The 17,406-nt window shown below is 36.6% G+C and overlaps 1 protein-coding gene across 3 annotated transcripts in view; it reads left to right on the forward strand.

Annotated features, from left to right (window-relative positions):
* FBXO25 (F-box protein 25) overlaps window positions 1-17,146 on the forward strand; it is a 29,578-nt gene extending 12,432 nt beyond the window's left edge. Inside the window, exons 5-11 of one of the 3 annotated variants that reach the window (XM_017814563.1) lie at window positions 234-326; window positions 4,403-4,496; window positions 5,162-5,346; window positions 7,185-7,367; window positions 9,494-9,637; window positions 13,397-13,423; window positions 15,898-17,146. In XM_017814563.1, the coding sequence (XP_017670052.1) occupies window positions 234-326; window positions 4,403-4,496; window positions 5,162-5,346; window positions 7,185-7,367; window positions 9,494-9,637; window positions 13,397-13,423; window positions 15,898-15,987 (816 nt within the window). In that variant the 3' untranslated portion in view covers window positions 15,988-17,146. The remainder of the gene's footprint in view (window positions 1-233; window positions 327-4,402; window positions 4,497-5,161; window positions 5,347-7,184; window positions 7,368-9,493; window positions 9,638-13,396; window positions 13,424-15,897) is intronic. The other 2 variants (XM_017814564.1, XM_017814566.1) reach the window with 2 other exon arrangements.
* Window positions 17,147-17,406: the final 260 nt, after the last annotated feature.

Consider the following 17,406-nt stretch of genomic DNA (forward strand, 5'->3'; position numbering starts at 1 on the left):
GTAGATTCCCAGGGCACTCAAATACCAGTGATTCCAGACTGCATGATTAGTATGAATTGAAAGGCCTTGGTTATGTACCTGTTAGTTCCAAACAGCCTATCTGTTTTCGTTTGTTCTACAAGAAAGTAAATAACTCTTCAGTCCAGATACATTGTATTTTCAGGGAGCACGGCATCCATGCTCAATTTTGTCTGTTTGTTTCTTTCCACTTAAAGTGTGTTTTTTCTTCTCAGAGACACGGCTATTGCACCTTGGGAGAAGCTTTTAACCGCTTAGATTTTTCAAGTGCAATTCAGGACATCAGAAGGTTCAATTACGTGGTCAAAGTAAGCTCTTTATTTTATGTTCATATTATAAAAATGCATTTGCTGGTGTGCCTGTGTGTACAAAAGAAATACTTTTGCACTGAACAGATGATTTGTAACTGTATAAATATCGTGTTCCTATGTTATTTATACTGCATGAAGCAACCTTAAACTGCGTAATCTTTATTTGGTGAAAACTCATTATATTGCTGTATGAGCTGTATGCTCCTCTAGCTTGAGGAGGATGGTGATGGCCACTGTGTGCTGTGTATTTAGAGGGAAGCATTGATGGTAGTTTCAACTGCTGTTCATCAGTCTGGTTAGTGAACTTTCTTTAAAGGCAAAATAATTTCTATACAACCAAAACCAGCAAAGTGTAATTCATCACAAATATACTTGGCTATATCTTAAATATGCTTAAAATAGCAATTTCCAGAAGAATATTTGATGTGCAAATATTTTGCGGTTTCTGTTTCTTCTGCAACTTCTTAACAGTCCTGTGATTCATTGCACACTTTTTTTTTTTTTAATCTTGGACAAGATATCTATGCAATTATCTTTGTTAATAACCCTTAAAACTTGAGACTCCAGCCTTAATTTCCTTAATGACTAACCAGCTGCCCACTTGGAAATGCCTGTTCTGGGCGATACTGATCTTCTTTTAGCCTCAGGGTTTTTTTTTTTCATCTAACTTGAGATAGTGAAGTTCTTGTCCCCACTCCTAGGGAAGCTCAAAATGAGTCATATCAGGACTAGAGTTCAGCTCAGCGGTGAGGCTGTTCACAAATAATGTAGTGGTTGGAATGCACCCAGAACTTTAAAAGACACGAATCAAAATTAAATAAACATACCAGGAGAACACCCTTACCACAAGGCTGTGGAGTATTTGGAGAGAAAACATGTTCTATCCATCCTTGTGAAGTTGAGGCAATGTATTATACTCCCAGAAAAACAAGAGATGTGGAAACAAAGCAAAAAGGATTTGTTTCCAGGCGAGTGGTTAGGGTAGTTGCCTGGTTTATTCCCCTTGCAGCTTTGGGGGTTTTTTGTATGTGTGTGTTGTGGTTTAGAGCATTACTTTTTAGTGCTGTTTTGGGAGCAGAATCAGGAATCCTACCCAAGACTTTTCAGCCTTGAACAGTAGGAAGAAAAAAAAGCATCTAAAAAAGGTGATTTGTGTTATAAATGGTGTCAACCTTGAGTGCCTTACTTGAATGGAAAACAGGTAGAATGAATGCAAATCTAGAATTCTACGTGTTTTTTAAATGCTGCAGTGCCTAAGCTGGATTGCTCAAAACAGTTGATTGGAACAAAGTGCAAAGTCTAACATAAGCACAGTGACCAGTTTTTCTTCTGTTCACTAAAGAATATAAAATGCTGGTGTAGTTTTCCAGGCTTAAGATCATTGAGAAAGCACTACTTTAAAATTCAGAAATTTGGCTTTGCAATCCAAACCATTGCTCTAGTAATGGTAGATCCTAAACAATCAGGGTGAAATTAAAATAGTGGGCATTTTAACATTTTAGAATTTATTTGAAATTTTTAACATTTAGAATTGTTTTACAAATGCAAAGGTACAATTAAATTTTCGTATCAGTTCCTCTGAGGTGGTAGAGTCAAACTGACTTTTATCAACAGGTACATAAGACCTCAAAAGTTACCAAGACACTAATAAACATGATTGATATGAGTGACAGCTGCTGCTCATTCTTTAGCCATAGAACTTGTGGACTTGAGAAACATATGTGGTGTTCTGTCTAACAAATGAAAACATCTGAGCAGATCTCAGTAATATGTGAAGTTGCCACAGACTTTTAAGAACAATGTTTAATCTACTCTCTCAGATTTTAAACCAGCCTGCAACTCAGACCTAACAAAAGAAGCAGTTCATTCCATGCCTATCTGCTTTACATGAGTTCTCATTTACTTTCCTGAAATTTCTAATGGTGACAATACTTTGTGTAGAGCTCATTTAATGCAGTGTAGCCATTCCTATTTCTTCTTCTCTAAGGATTATTTCTAGTTATGCATGAACACAGTTATGATTACTTTTATGTGTGCTGTTCTGCCTCTTCCATTTAAAGATAGCAAAGTATAAATCAGGAATACTTTTTCTAAAGCCCTACTAGGTAGCTCTTCTTTGATCCCAGACCACCAGAATGATCCATTTTGATTCTCCAACTAACTAAAAATCTGCCAAGCATTATTTAAAATTAATATAGATGTCTGTCCAGGATCCTTTTGGTGTGGGCAGTGAGAAGGAGAAGGTAGGATAAGCTGTTCTTCTGTACTTGTTTGTGCTGTAGTAGATCGATAATTTTGTAGCTGTTAAATGCTGATACATTGAGTTTGATATGGGATTTTTCCACATATTTTCATTTGAGTAAACAGATGATCCATTCAAAGTTATAATCTCTAGTAGACAACATAAGCCATGGCTTTGCACACATCCATAAGACTGAACTTGTGTGTCAGATCCTTGTACTCATGCTACCTTACTTCTGCTAAAATTGCCTTAGTCCTTGCATATTAACTTTAACTGAAATTGGGAACTTCATTAAAATAAGTTAGGTGGAATCTGTTTGTTTGATTTGATCTCCAAACTGAGTAACGTAACTGAATTTTTTTAAATAAATCAAGAGAAATATACATACTTGCTCTAACTGGCAAACTGCCAGAGACCTCTAGGTGTGTTCTAAATTATTAATCAAACTAAAAGGCTTTGAAAACGCCAAGAAAGGGATCCTTTTTATACCGTTTTTGAGACTAGGTTGCTTGTATTTAAGTACATCAAGAAAATTATTTCCTCTTTTCATAGCACATAGTGTCTTGTCAGGGATCGTACAGAGAAGACAGAAGGAACATTATTAAATCAGGGAGAGAACAGGTGTAGTCCTTCTTTCCAAAAGAAAATTAATGTTGAGCGAAGTGCCAATTTGATGTTTTAGAAATGAAGATACAATATAATTTTTGGCAGGCTTAGTCTTTATTCTCCTTCTGTGCCAACACTTGATGCTATCCTATACCAGCAAGGCTCTGCAGGTTAGTCTTGAGAGTGCTCTGCAGGGAATGCTGGCTTCTGCTCCCTGCTTTCGCTTTCCAATGTGTTGAGAACACTTGTTCTGAACTAGTCATTATAAAGTGCAATTGAAAAGCTCAGGGCCACACTTCTATACATTGTAATACTGTCACAACATTAAAGTCATATTTCATACTGAGACCATTTTTGTTGAAAAGGCAATGGTTCTTACCAGCTACAAAACTGAATCTAAAGTGTAAAAGCAAGGGTGCCATAATGGAGCAAGGGCTGCCCCTAGTAGCTGTAGCTTGGCATTTACATGCACCAAGAATTTAAGCTGTTCTGATTACTTTGCCCTAAACCATTCCCACTGTTCTTGCCACTCTTCTGCTCACAGGGTTTTCAGAGAGAGATGTGTGAACAGCTAGGAGATCCTTGCTATTTAGTTAAGGGAAAGTTACCAATATGTTTTGTGCACTGCTCATTATTAGATCACCGTTGTTTATTCTAACAGGGACCTCAATGTAGGAGTAATGTAGAAATTTTTTTCCCCTAGTTTAGGTAAAATATGATATTTCTTCTCCATGAGTAGAAAGTATTGCACTAAATCCATCACAGTTCAGTTTGACCAGTACGATAATTTCACTCAGAAATTGGAACTCTGGTAAGCAGGTATCAGTTCAGAGTGATGTTCCTGGCCACCAAATCTCTCAGGAGTTTCAGGACCCAGCCACACTGACGTTCATGTTTGTATTTGTGAGCCTCCAAAATAGACTCTCTTCATTGTTTCACTACAACTCCTAAAGTCTATATGTCATGTGCTCTGTCAGAGATAAACACTACTATCCATATAGTATTTTGAAAATGTACATCCTTCAGGAGTTGTTCATGGTATGCTAGTGGGGATGCCTAAAGTTTTCCATGTTTGTCTTACTTTTTCTGAACTCTATACTTATATTTTCACAAAATGCCGTTGTGTGATCTAGGGTGTTGGAGGTGAGTGTATGCACTGAAAGTGTGTATTTAAAACCATCCTTTACTTCTGTCATTCTTCTGAATTTTATTTTTTTTGTCCTAGCTTTTGCAGCTAATTGCAAAATCCCAGTTAACTTCACTGAGTGGTGCAGCACAGAAGAACTACTTTAACATTTTGGATAAAATTGTGCGGAAGGGTAAGACCTAAGGTTTTGTGATCTGCTTCATCAGATTTAGTTGCTGTGACTAAGATATCAGTTGATTTATTGCAAGGTTTCATACCTCCCATCCCACAATTGCAATAAGTTGTTTTCTCTTGGTCCTCGAATAATGTCTGTTGAAGCAGGTTGGTGGAATTTAGACAATTAGATTCTATTCAGAAACTGTTGGTTACTACTAAATTATACTCTTCATGAAATGTGAATGCTTTTAGATTAATAAAGTGTTTGGTTTTAAGTTTTTGTGATGTACTGAAACTTGAAATACATATCTGTTCTCTTTATTTTGTTTAAAAGCTATTACATAATACTGATTTATTTTTCCTTCTGGTAATCCCACTAAATGGAGCTGTAATACTATCCACCTTGAAGAGAAGAAATTGGATTTATAACTTGTTTAGCATTAGGTTTATTAAATGTGTAGCATGAAATGTTGCATCAGATTTGCCTGTGGAATTGTTAATTATTGATCTTGCATGTATGGAACAACATTAGTGAATGTCATAGTGGGAATTAGGGCAGCTATTTGTACACAAACAGTTGAGTTTTAATTAGTTCATCTAAAAAAAGTGTTGATTACTTTGAGCTAACTGTTAGCTTGGTTAACTCAGCCACAATTGTATTTGGTTTGTTGTGTTTTCCAGTCATGGAAGACCAATATAATCCACGATTAATCAAAGATCTTCTACAGGATCTGAGTTCTACTCTCTGTATACTGATTAGGGGAGTAGGAAAATCTGTGTTGGTAGGGAACATCAATATTTGGATTTGCCGATTAGAAACTATCCTTCTGTGGCAGCAACAATTAAAAAACCTTCAGATGAACAAGGTATGTTATTAAATCATGTTAAATAAAATTGGGGGGAGGGAATTCCAAATACATTTTAAACAGTTTTACTTATTTTCTTTATTTTTAAAGAAGTAGTATGAAACTAATGAAATGGAATCAACTTACTTTTCTAATTTTTAATAGCTCTGTACTGCTGGTTTGTGTTAGAGATGTATAGATGTAATGGTTTTTCTCACTTAAATGAATTTCAAAATGTTTGTCTCTAGATTGTCAGATGGAAATGGAAAAAATACCAATTCTTAATTCCAAAGTAAATTTTCTACAACTGAAGAAATAAAAATATAAAAGGCATTTTAGAGGTGTATCAAGGAAGAAAATATTCAAGTAGCAATTTTGCAGAAGCACAGTTGCTTTTTGTAAAAAAAAAAAAAAAAAAAGGAAAGGAAAAAAAAGGAAGTATAATGACTTCAGCATCTGGATTCTCATCATGTTCAAAGCATGTTGTATGCAGTGGTCCAGGGTTTTATAGTGGAAACTTCTGATGATAAGCGGGCAATTTTTTTTAATCAGACTGGGTTACTCCTGGAGAAAGAAATGCTGCAAGATATTGCTCACAGTAAAATCATACTAGTGTTTCACCTATTGTCTGTCAGCTATGAAATCTTGAAGTAGTCCTTTTTGTGTGTGCTGGGTATCTGAATAAACCAGCTACTTTCGGAACAGAAAGGAGGAATGGGGAACCCGGTCTCAGCAGTTTTTATATGCCAGGCAACCACAGCACAGACACTGCAGTTACTGCTGCACTGGTTTCTTTCCAGTGCAACACGTCCCTCGGAGCTGTTTTACATTGGCTGGAAGCACCAGTGTGAAATCTTGCATCTGTAGTACTCACATTTTCCTCCACAGAATGATAGTCCCAAGGTGTTTATAACAGATGACACTATGGAAAGTCTAGTCTGTGAGATGGGTGGCTGTGAAATAAGCCGATAGAAGCGAGAGCCCGCTGAAGCACAGCTGCTCTGCTGCCAGTGCCCTCTCCTGGGGCAGCTCTGCTGGGTGGGGCCAGCACTGCCCACGCTCCCTCCCTCCCCAGCTGGGACACTGCCTCCAGCCTCTTGGGTTTTGTGCCACCTGGCACTGTGGGCTCCGGGGTTATTCGTACACGAGCTGTGCCGTAGGTTACCCCGTTCAAGTTCCCAGAGGTGTATAGTCCCAGTGAAAACTTTCTCAGTGCTTTATTCAAACACTCCTGCAGAACTTCTCATTTATGTATAAGGGGAACTATCTCCAGACTTCGGAAATTATCCTGCTTGCTCTCTTCTTCCTCTGACTTCCAAAATGCTTTTATTCCGTATTTCTGCATTCTGTATTCTCTTCTGTACTCCAGTTGTCTTAAGGCAAACTGACATGTGCTTTGTTTCTTAATAAAAATTGAGAAACTGTAGTGATCCTACAGATTAGAAAAAATTGGTTCATATCTTTATTATAGTTAGGGCTTTAGCACACTTATCTCAAAGGTGGAATTGAATATATCTATATACATATTGAAAATATGTAGTTTTCAAGATTGCATGCTATTATTTTGTAAGAAGTGTTTTAAAAATTATTTGAACTTTAAATAAATAATTTAGGATATGTTTATTTTAACTGTAGAAAAGCTATGTTATAAAGCTACAGTCTGTAGCTTCTTCTGTACCTCTAATCATTAAAGTTTTCAACAACAGCAGTTAGAGAATAATGGTAGGCAAGACTTAACCATAGATTTTACTCAGTGTTTTTGAACAACTAAGACCTGAGACACCTTTAAAGTAAGAATCTTATTTGCACCTTATACTGTCAAGGTTTTGTAGCTAAAAGTCTTCAACTCTTACTTCCAGCAAGTCAACAATGGTCTTACGCTTATGGATCTCCCTCTCCATATGCTGAATAACATCTTATACAGGTTCTCTGATGGCTGGGACATTATTACTCTGGGTCAAGTGACCCCAACTTTGTACATGCTTAGTGAAGACAGACAGTTGTGGAAAAAACTCTGCCAGTACCATTTTGCGGAAAAGCAGGTAATAAACTCTGACATTTGTATAAATGTAGCCTTTGTGATATGGTGTACCAATAATGAAGTGTGAACTCACAGTTTTTGAGGTAAGTGTGACATTGTGGAGTAATAGTGAAGGGGTTCTTTTTGGAGGCCTTGGTTGCTACTAACTATGGTATTCAGCATGTCTGTGAGTTTAGGATAACTATTGGGCTGTTTCCTTGCATTATTTTAAAAACTGTTTTTTCGAAAGATGTTTCTTTAAAAACTGGTTTTTCGAAATATGTTTCTTTAAAAACTGCACAATCCCCAGCAAGTACGGTAAAGGAGACCTCTAAGGTGTTCCTAATTTTAGTACCTAAAGTAGAACTTATTTTACTAACCAAGGTAGTCAGATTGCTTGAACTTTTAGGCTACATGAATAGTCTGGTGAAGCCAAAATTGGATTTCTGCAAAAAAGAATAGAACAAATGCTTGAGATTTTGAAATTAATAACAAAAAAAGAAATGGTGCTTTTCTGTCACTTCCTCATAAAGAGCATTAAATTAATCTAGGAATGACTTCAGAACTGTCTTAATTTTCTGGCAATAGTAAATGCTGTGATAAAATCAGTTTAGGTGAAAATAAACCTATGAAAGTAGTAGTTACGTCAGAACTGGAGGAAGAACTTTCAAATCCTGGTACATTCCAGAATGGAGGAAGCAAAAGTGCCCGTTCTTAAATCTGACAGGTTGAAGTGGCACCATTTGGTTGGTGATTACCAGATTAAGTTTCATTATAACAGAAAAGAAAGAAGTGAAGATCAATTAACCCAAATAAGAATTTTATGTGAGATAAAGGCTTTAAAATTAAGTTCCTGGAGAAAATAAACGGACAAAAGCAAACTGAAAAACCTTCCTTCAGAAGCTGAGAAGAATGCAATGTGAAGTTATGAGGATAAGAAATTTAAGCTTAGGTAGCAGTTGAGTGTATTTTGAGGGTAGATGAGCAAAGCTCTTTTGAACAGTGACAAAACTGGTAGGAGAGGAAGCTGTTTTACTAAGGTAATGCTGGAAGATCTCTTCAGTATTTCAGTAGAATTAACTATCCCTGTGCCTCATAAAGAACACTTGTACAGAGTGTTTCCAGTGTGTTCCTGAATGTTCACATTCAATTTCTTGCTAAGTAATTAATGATAGGAATCTAATGATTTTATTTATTTTCCCATATCTGCTGCTCGAAAATTCTGCTTCTTCTGTTTACAAGTATACTGCCTTAATAAGCTACAGAATCATGTTAGGTTGTTTTTTCTGTGCTCTTCAGTGTATTTGTTGAACCATTGAAACAACCACAAAAACATACTTGACATCTGAAGAGCACTTTTGGAAAAAACGAGATCTTCAAACAGGGAAGTTACTGTGAAACCAAGTGTAGCTGAAATCAGAAAGGCAGTGCTATTTGCCCCATCTAGGAGCTGTGTTCTGAAAGAAGAAAGCCCTCACTATATTAGCATTAGTCCACTCTGAGTGGAACAGAAGCCTTTTATAAATACATGCTTAATAAACCTTGGCTGTATTAAGCAGGGGAGAAATAGCTGTTGTGCATCAGCTAAGCTTTACATGGAGATTAGGTCCCCAAGAAGTACAACAATCACTGATTATTGCTATCCTTCTAGAAAGATCACCAAATGTGAAAAAAATCATGTATATGCTTTTAAAATTAAAAAAAAAGCATTATTTAAATCCATAGTTAATGTTTTAACAGAAAACCATGATCTGTAATGCATGATCATGTTTTTAAATCCCATTCCTCAGGTTTTTTTAAAAAGTATAAAATTAATTACTTACAGCTCTAAATACTGTTTTTGTTAAATGGTTCTTAACTATAATTATAATCATTTTGAGACAGTAGAGAGTTAGATCAGCTGTGTATGGCCTACTTTTTCTTGGCAAATATGCACCCTCCTATTTTTAGTACTTCCCATCCATCTTTTTTCTTTTTTTTTTATGGCCAGGTCTTTCTCACTGCTTTGCAGAGATGTATGATGTCAGAATATTGTCTTCAAAGAATTCTAGTTACAAAACTTCAGTTTAACTACCTTTTCCCCATCTTCCCCCATCCTTTACCTGATTTGATTACAATTTTAAAAGAAGGTATTAATTTTATGTCTAGTTTTGTAGGCATTTGATTCCATCAGAGAAAGGTCACATTGACTGGAAGTTGATGTACTTTGCACTTCAGAAATATTACCCAATAAAGGAACAGTACGGGGACACCTTGCATTTCTGTCGACACTGTAGTATTCTGTTTTGGAAGGTAAGAGCTTTGAAACAGATAATCAGAAATATGTTCTAGCAGCTAGTGGTCATCACCTGAAAAGAAAAATATCAAGATCATCTTCTTGGGTTTCTCATGAAAAATATGATTGGATAACTAGAATCTAACTTTAAAATAATATATAAAACTTCCATATAAAATCAGTATTCAATTCTAAAGTTGTTCTTTATCTTGTGTTCTTATCTCTTGATACCTGATAACCTCCGTACTTAGAATCACAATGAAAAGTGGCATGTGGAAAAGAGTTGCACTCTGTCTTCTTGTATCTATTTAATCTTACAGAAAGTCATTAGGGAGTAGTCTGAAGTTAGGATTCAGTGATGATGATGGTAGTCAATACGTCTCTAATGAGAACTAATTACTACAGTATTCCTACCACATTGGTGTAAAGCTCTGTATTTTTATAGTCCTGCTTCTGTCCCATATGAAGCTTGCAGGAGTGTTTGAAACTTCATTTAAAATGTGTTTTATATTGATTTTTATGTTTACAATGAAGCACATGCTGAGTTACAGGATAATTTTAACTTCAGTAGGGCATTTTCTTGTTTAACTTGTGTGTGATTTCACAGTCCCGCTTTTACTTTGGGTTGCACCATAACATTGCCTTCCAGTTAGTGAGACTTCTTTAATTTTGCAGCTGAAAGATCAGATATGGGTAGTGTTCAGTGGACAGCAAAGAGCAAGAAATGTTTGAGAAATCTTGGGAAAAAAATCATATTACTCATGTTTTAATTAACAGAAATTAGTTGTTCTTGTTTCGTCTTTCTGTGATGTTTAAGAGGAGTTGCATGTCAGTATGAGGCTTTTTTACTTAAAAAAACCGAAGTCATTTAACAGGATAAGCTGGCTTTCATAGAAATAGCATGTTACTTAATGATGTTATCCAGAATTTTAGTATTCTTGATATCATGGAGCCCTTCCAGGTACTAATGTTTTGCTAAATTAATAGTAGGAAAGCAGGTAGCCAGAATTGGCTTCTGCTGTGAAAAGCCTGGGCATTTATTGAAAGATCTGTGTCAAGAATGTCTAAGAACTTTCATTACAGTGGAATAATTCTTTGACATCTGGCCCAATATGCAGGGTAAAGTTTTCTCTTTGAAAGGGGAAGTTTCAAAGACTTTCATGCATGCAGGTGGGCATTTGTGGTATCAGATTTCTTTGGATTGTCTGCCTTGGCTGTGTAAAGGGTAAATGCTTTCTACAGTTAGTTTCTCTCATTCCGATCTTGGTATAATTGAATGTATAACTCTAATACTAGAAATTACTAAAATGTGTTTGGCATTAAATATTTAACTTCAGAGATGGTATGTGACAGTAAGGGGCAGTGAACCTATCCAGGCAGATGTCTTGTTACCTTGACTACTCCAATCTACTACCAGAATAATAGGTCTCATTTTGGGCTTTTATATTTTTAGTGAAACACAGCACAGTAAGTTCTAAAGATACTATGGATTAATGAGCAGTACCTACTACATCACCATTTCAGTGCTGACTGCCTCATTCTGGAGATTTGAGCAAGTCTTAAAGAGATGGTGCAGTTATAGATAAGTTGCATGCTTCTGCATTAAAACTCTATATCAAATGTTTGGGATCAGCTGTTTTAACAAGAGCACAGTCAGCAGGTTGAGGAAAGCCATTATCCCTTTCCATGCAGCACTCATTAGACTGCATCTGGGATACTGCATCCAGGACACTGCATCCAGCTGGGGTCCCAATACAAAAAAGATACTGATAAACTGGATGAAGTTCAGGTGAGACTCAAATAATCAGGGAGGCTTGAGGACTTGCCCTGTGAGGAGAGGCTAGAGAAGACTTCTTCAGAGGAACCTAAAAGCCTGCCACGAGGACAGCCAAGCAAGGGAACAGTTTACTGTAGGGTTGATGCAGTTTCCATCCTTGGATGTGTTCAGGACCTGACTGAAAAAAGCTCAGAGCAACCTGGTCTGATCCCACAGTTTACCCTGCTTTGAGCAGGAGGCTGAGCTGGAGACCTCCTGAGGTGCCTTCCAACCTGTGAGCTTGCATTGCAGTTTTCCTTCTCTAGGTCTTGGTATCTAAGCCTTGTCCCTGTCTTAAAATAAACATTTGATCAGGCCGAAAAAGATTAATTGAATTGATTTATGCACAATTGTCACCCTTATTTGCAGGGACACTGAGACCTTAATCTTTGGTCCGAAAAACCATCCCTCTCTTTACAGGGTAATGTGGGTCAAGTAGTGCTGATCACTGAGTTATGGGGGGCGGGGGGAAATAGTTCTGCTTTCTTGTTCAGGCACTTGTATCTATACCCTTTCCCAAGCTTTCTCAAGAGAGGTGAGAAGCAAAGCAGAGGTAGGGGGCAGAGGGAGAGGAGGTAGGTTATTAATTCTAGATAAATTCCATGCTAAGTGAAAATATTTCTTAATCAGAAGGAACTTTTATCAGGTTTTGGCAATTCATTCAAGCTTCAGCATCATACTTGATTAGACAAATTGATAAATTACATATGTATATCAATATATCATATTATACATTTTTGTTCTCAACTGAAGCTTTTACTCTGACTAATTCTATTGGGTGTATGGCAAAAAAAAAAGCCAACAAAAAAACCCACAACAAAACATCACCAAGCCCAAACTTTAAAAGAGAAATCACAGTTACTTTACAGAGGAAAATCATAGAATCATCAAGGTTGGAAGAGACCTTTAAGATCATTAAGTACAACTGTCAATGTAGCACTACCATTGAAAAGTACAAGTGTTTGAATGAAACAAGTAATTTTGGGTAAACACGCTGAGAGTTAAGAGCCACAAGGTTCTGAAATAGCCCCAAGGTACAGACCTAACTAGTGATGAGAAGAATTTTCATCAGTGTATGAAATTAGTGATCTAACATAATTGCTGGCAATGTGAGAGGCTTACACACAGGAATTATTGCAGTCCTGCATTTTGTGCCCTTTTCAAAGAAGGCCTTGCAGAAGAAGGGACTGATGGCTCCTGAGTTGAATTAGCAAACTGTTGAAGTAGGGAAATGACTTTTCACTCTTTCGGTATGCTATAATAATCACAGTGTTTCTTTTAACAAGCTTAAAGAGCTTTTTGAGAAGAGGCATTTGTATTCTTGTATTTGTCTAAAGCCTGTGACCAAAGTAATGTTAAATATAGTAAAAGACTCCTAAATCATTGTTAGAATTACAGTGACTCTAGTACTCTTCTGTGTTAGAGGAGGGAGTGATTACAAGAAACTTTTCATATTGAATGACTGTTTTCAGAAGTGACTTTTTGGTAAAAGATACGTATGTCCATGATGAAACTGAGAAAAATACATAATTTCAGTAGTGCAAAAGTAATGACAAACTAATTGTCGACTGATGCCTCTGTGACTGCTTTTTGTGTATATTATTTCTTCTGTTCAACTGGGGATCAATGCAGTTGTGACAGGTCTTTTCTTTAGCACACTATGTAGCACTTTTAATTATCCCAGACATGGCCACCGAAGCTGAAATACCTTTTCTTCTTTCAGTATCCAAGGCTTTATGAAAACAGTGCAAACATTTTGCAGAAGTGGTATGCTTCACACTTGATCTTAGTCTTCCTGGGTCTTGTGCTGGTATAGGTTCTCACAAACCTGCTTGTGATTTGCCACAAGAATAAAAGACTTTTTCTAAATGGCATATGAACCTTAGCTTAAATAAACCTTAACTCTGCTTCTTTTACTTTATTGCTCTCCTTCCTGCTTCCTTCTTCATGATCTCAAAAGGACTACCACCTTGCTTTGTTACTCCAGGTATTGCCTGTGTCTCATCTGTTTTCATTGGTAACTGTTCTGTAATGTTGAAGTGAATGGTGTGTTCATTTCTAATTGTCTGATACTCTTTGTTTTGATTTTTGCTTCCCCACATTAGTTTAGCAGCAGGAGTACTTCAGGTTTTTTCTCTGTTAAGTAAAGGTAGTGATGACTTTCCATCTCACTTTTTTGTCAGTTTTGTCTTTCATTATTGCCATATTCCCTGTTAATGCCATTTAAACTAGGGACTCTAATTCAAATTCTAACAAACATAGGGGCAATGGTTTTAGTGAGATCAGCCAGATTTTGCTAAGAAATAGGTTTCTCTGCACTCAGTGTTATAAACTATTCCTGCACTGCCTGATGTATTTAATTCAGTACTTAAATCTGAAAAGAATAACATGTACTTCAATAACTTTCCTTAATGCAAATAAAATTGATTTTACTCCTCTTGGAATGCTGTAGTCCTGTATACCTTTTTGAAAGGGAAATTCCCAGAACAGGCTGCATGTGACTTGGGAGAGTTGGGGGAGGCAATTATATAATTGTTTTCTGAATGAAGAAATGGTGAAAATACTTACACAGAGCTCCTTAATGTCCAGCTGTGATAAAGTTTGAGGAGAACAACTACATTTGACAGTAAATGCTCCTCCTGGGGAATTATCATTTTACCTTAAAAGAAATCTGTTTTAGCTTTGATACACTGAAAATCAATATGATTTGAACACATTAATAAATGTAGTTCCAATGAAAATATATTTCTCTTAGAGGGAGGAATACTCATTACAGGAAAGTTATGATTCTTCTTTTTTTCGCTGTAAAATTTCTGTCTGTGTTGGCTCAATAACTAAGAACTGACCTCTGAGATTATTATTGGACCTGTAATTCCTGACTAGGCAGTCAGGAAAACACAAAAGTGTTTTTATAACGATGTGCAGAGAAAGCAGATAGCATGTTACAAATTCTAAAATATTCAGGAGTATAAATAAGTACTAAAAGAGGACAAACCCTACCTTCTTTCCCAGAATTACAATTCTGATGGTGTGTTTTCCTGGAAGCATGACACTGACACAGCAAGGGGTAGAGAAGACAATAGGCCATCAGCAACTACCTTTGAGAGTGTTTTCTGATGTGGTGTAGCTCTTCCTTGTAGATGTCATCTCAAGATGAAGGTGTTAAGTTTAACACCTCTGGTTTTGGTCTTGGTTATCTGTTCTTGCTCATCTGCAGCCTCCCCCAGTAGGCAGTTCTACCTGGTCTCTTTGTTTGTTTTTCCCCTCTGTGTCATGATCTAACAACTGTTTCTAACCTGTTTCTTAGGTGATGTTAAAGCAATTATTAAAAAAGTGGGAGGATGAGGAGGTGATACCACATGGTATATTCATGTAGTCACCTATAGATGCAATGGGAAAACACAAACAATATATCAATAGAGTAACAAGTTTAATTGGAAAAGCTGCATAGTATTTAGAACATGAAGCTGAGTAGTATTCAGAATGTGTTTCACCTACTGCACTTTGGTGCTGCAAAGACTTTGGGTGGGAATGTGGCAGTGAGGAAAAAAATTCACTTACAGGTTTCCTTCTACTAACTGAATTGCACGTAACTTCACTTCTATGGAGACAAAAGCAATGGAGACCACAGTAGTCTCTGATCTACTTGCCATGTATTTATCTAGTTTTCTTGCCTCACATGGTGAATTCATCAACACTGGTAGAAAAGGGAGAGAAACCCCTTAAAACCTGGTGAGGGCAGGTTCTGAGCCTTACAACAGTATTGAACCAGGTGTTTTAACTTCTCCATTGAACTGTCTGGGGCCTTCTTCTCATTACACCTCTGCATTTCCTTCCCTTGGGGAGTTCTAATAAGGTGCAAAACAGAACTTTTAATTCAAAGAGCAATTTGAATCTTAAATAATCAGACAGTTCTGCTGAGGTAAAGTTTCAAGTAATGTGAAAGAAAACACTGCAGGCTTAGTGAATTTGTAATGGCAAAGCCTTTCCTGTCTGACTTAAATAGTCCTAACTTGCCTGGGTGCTCACTTCTGTTTTAAGGCAATGCTTTCAGGTGGGGAAAAGGTAGGAATGCAAGAGGAAAGAAGGATATTGGGTGAAAAATAGCAAAGTAGAAAAACTTTTAAGACTGGGATTTCAACCATGATGTTCAGGTTTTTTAAGGAAGTGTCTGCTGCCCTTCACTTTCAAAGAAAGGGGCTAATTTTTCCCTAGAGGAATAATTGACTTCAGCTTTTGATTAGACAGATAATTCAAGTTCAACAAAGCAGTTGCCTTTTTGCCTTTTTATTACATTTATCAAAAAATAATGGATAAGGAAGATGATACTTTTTCAAGAGCTCTAACTAAGGTTCTGGTTTTGCTAGGAGGAGAGAATTTTTCCCTTTTATTTTTTTTCCCTGAATTGGGGGTGAAGTATGGAAAGAGAACTTACTTTTTTTTTTCTCCTTCATTTTGCAGGATACAGGACATCCCTGCACAGCCAGTGATCCAAACACCTGTCTCATGCCAGTATCTCCTCAGCATTTCATTGATCTATTCAAATTTTGAGGTGTTCAGTAGCTGTTCTCCTGTGTTTGTGGCCATTTTTGTGAAGAGTCAGGCAGGATATGTTATGCTTTTTGTGCAATATATTTAAATGTAATGTTTTATTGTAGTTTAAAAAAATGTGTGGGGGAGATTATCAGACAGGTTTATTTGGTGTATTGCTTTTGTGCAGAAAAGACAGGAGGAGAGGGAGATGCGTTAAGAAAATTTCTTTGTCAGGAAATCTGCAGTGGACTTTTTTTTAAGTCCAAGAAAGACCACTTAAATCTCAACTTTAAATCCATGCTTTTGACGCCTTAATAGTTGGTTAAAATTATGTGGGGGAGTTTTGAAAATTTCATGGAAGAATTAAACTACTCTTGCAGGGACCAAAGGAGGGGTTTTTTTGTTAATCCTTCTTTCTTTAAGCCACAGTTTTCAAAACACCTCCATATAATTTGCACTATTATAAAGAATAGGCCAATATTCTCTTAGACTCTTACTACATCGTTACCAAGGTGACATTAATCATTGTGAGGTAGTGAATAAAATATAACTGTGGTTATATCTGCTGTTGAACCTATATGAATGAAGGAAATCAACCAATCTTTGTACATACATTATGCAAATATATTTATTTTTCTTAAGGACTTTATTAAACATATATAACCTATCTCAGCACATCCCGCAGAACTCGACACCAGTCTGGGGCTACTGGAAATCTCATTTTTCTGGTGGTAGCTACAGCCTTCATTTATACTGTTTGGAATGTCTACAAATGCAACCGCATTAATTCATCTTCTAAGAAGAAGAAATTATTAAAATTTAAGGAGAATGGAGTTGCTGGTTCTGGTACAGTGGCAGAAGCCTATGCTACCAACCGAGGTTCTAACCTCGGGGGTTTGAAGCTATGGGGAACACTGAAGGTCAGTTTGAGCTCAAGCACCTTCTGCCAAATTAATCAGATGATAAATTCTCAAGGAAGTTATTTTCATCTATCCTGTAGAACAAACTAAATTGCTTGGCTTAGGCAGGTAAAGGAAAAATTAGGGAAGTTTTGGGTTTGTCAGTGAAATTTAAAAATATGTAATGTACAGAAAAAATAAATTATGTATCATATTCTGCACTTGCCTGTTCTGAATCTAGTTTTGTACAGTGTAATAAATCATGGTTTTATCTGTTATTTCTAGAAGTCTCCAGTGCACAGAGATTAATCAATTTGTATTTTGTAAGATCTTTCTATAACCTGTTCTCTGTAGTAATTGGTCATGGAATGAGAAGCTTACAACCAGTCCAAGTGACACTGCTTTACAGTAACTGGTTGTATTAGCACTTTTTTTTAATAGGGATAGTTGGGCTGTTAATAGGCTGCACAAGAAGAGGAGAATATTTATTTCCTCAAAAGATAGTTTAACTTGAATCTTGGTAATATACCAACCTTAT

The sequence above is a fragment of the Lepidothrix coronata genome, unplaced genomic scaffold (genome assembly GCF_001604755.1).
Source record: "Lepidothrix coronata isolate B3197 unplaced genomic scaffold, Lepidothrix_coronata-1.0 Scaffold45, whole genome shotgun sequence".
NCBI lineage: Eukaryota > Metazoa > Chordata > Aves > Passeriformes > Pipridae > Lepidothrix > Lepidothrix coronata.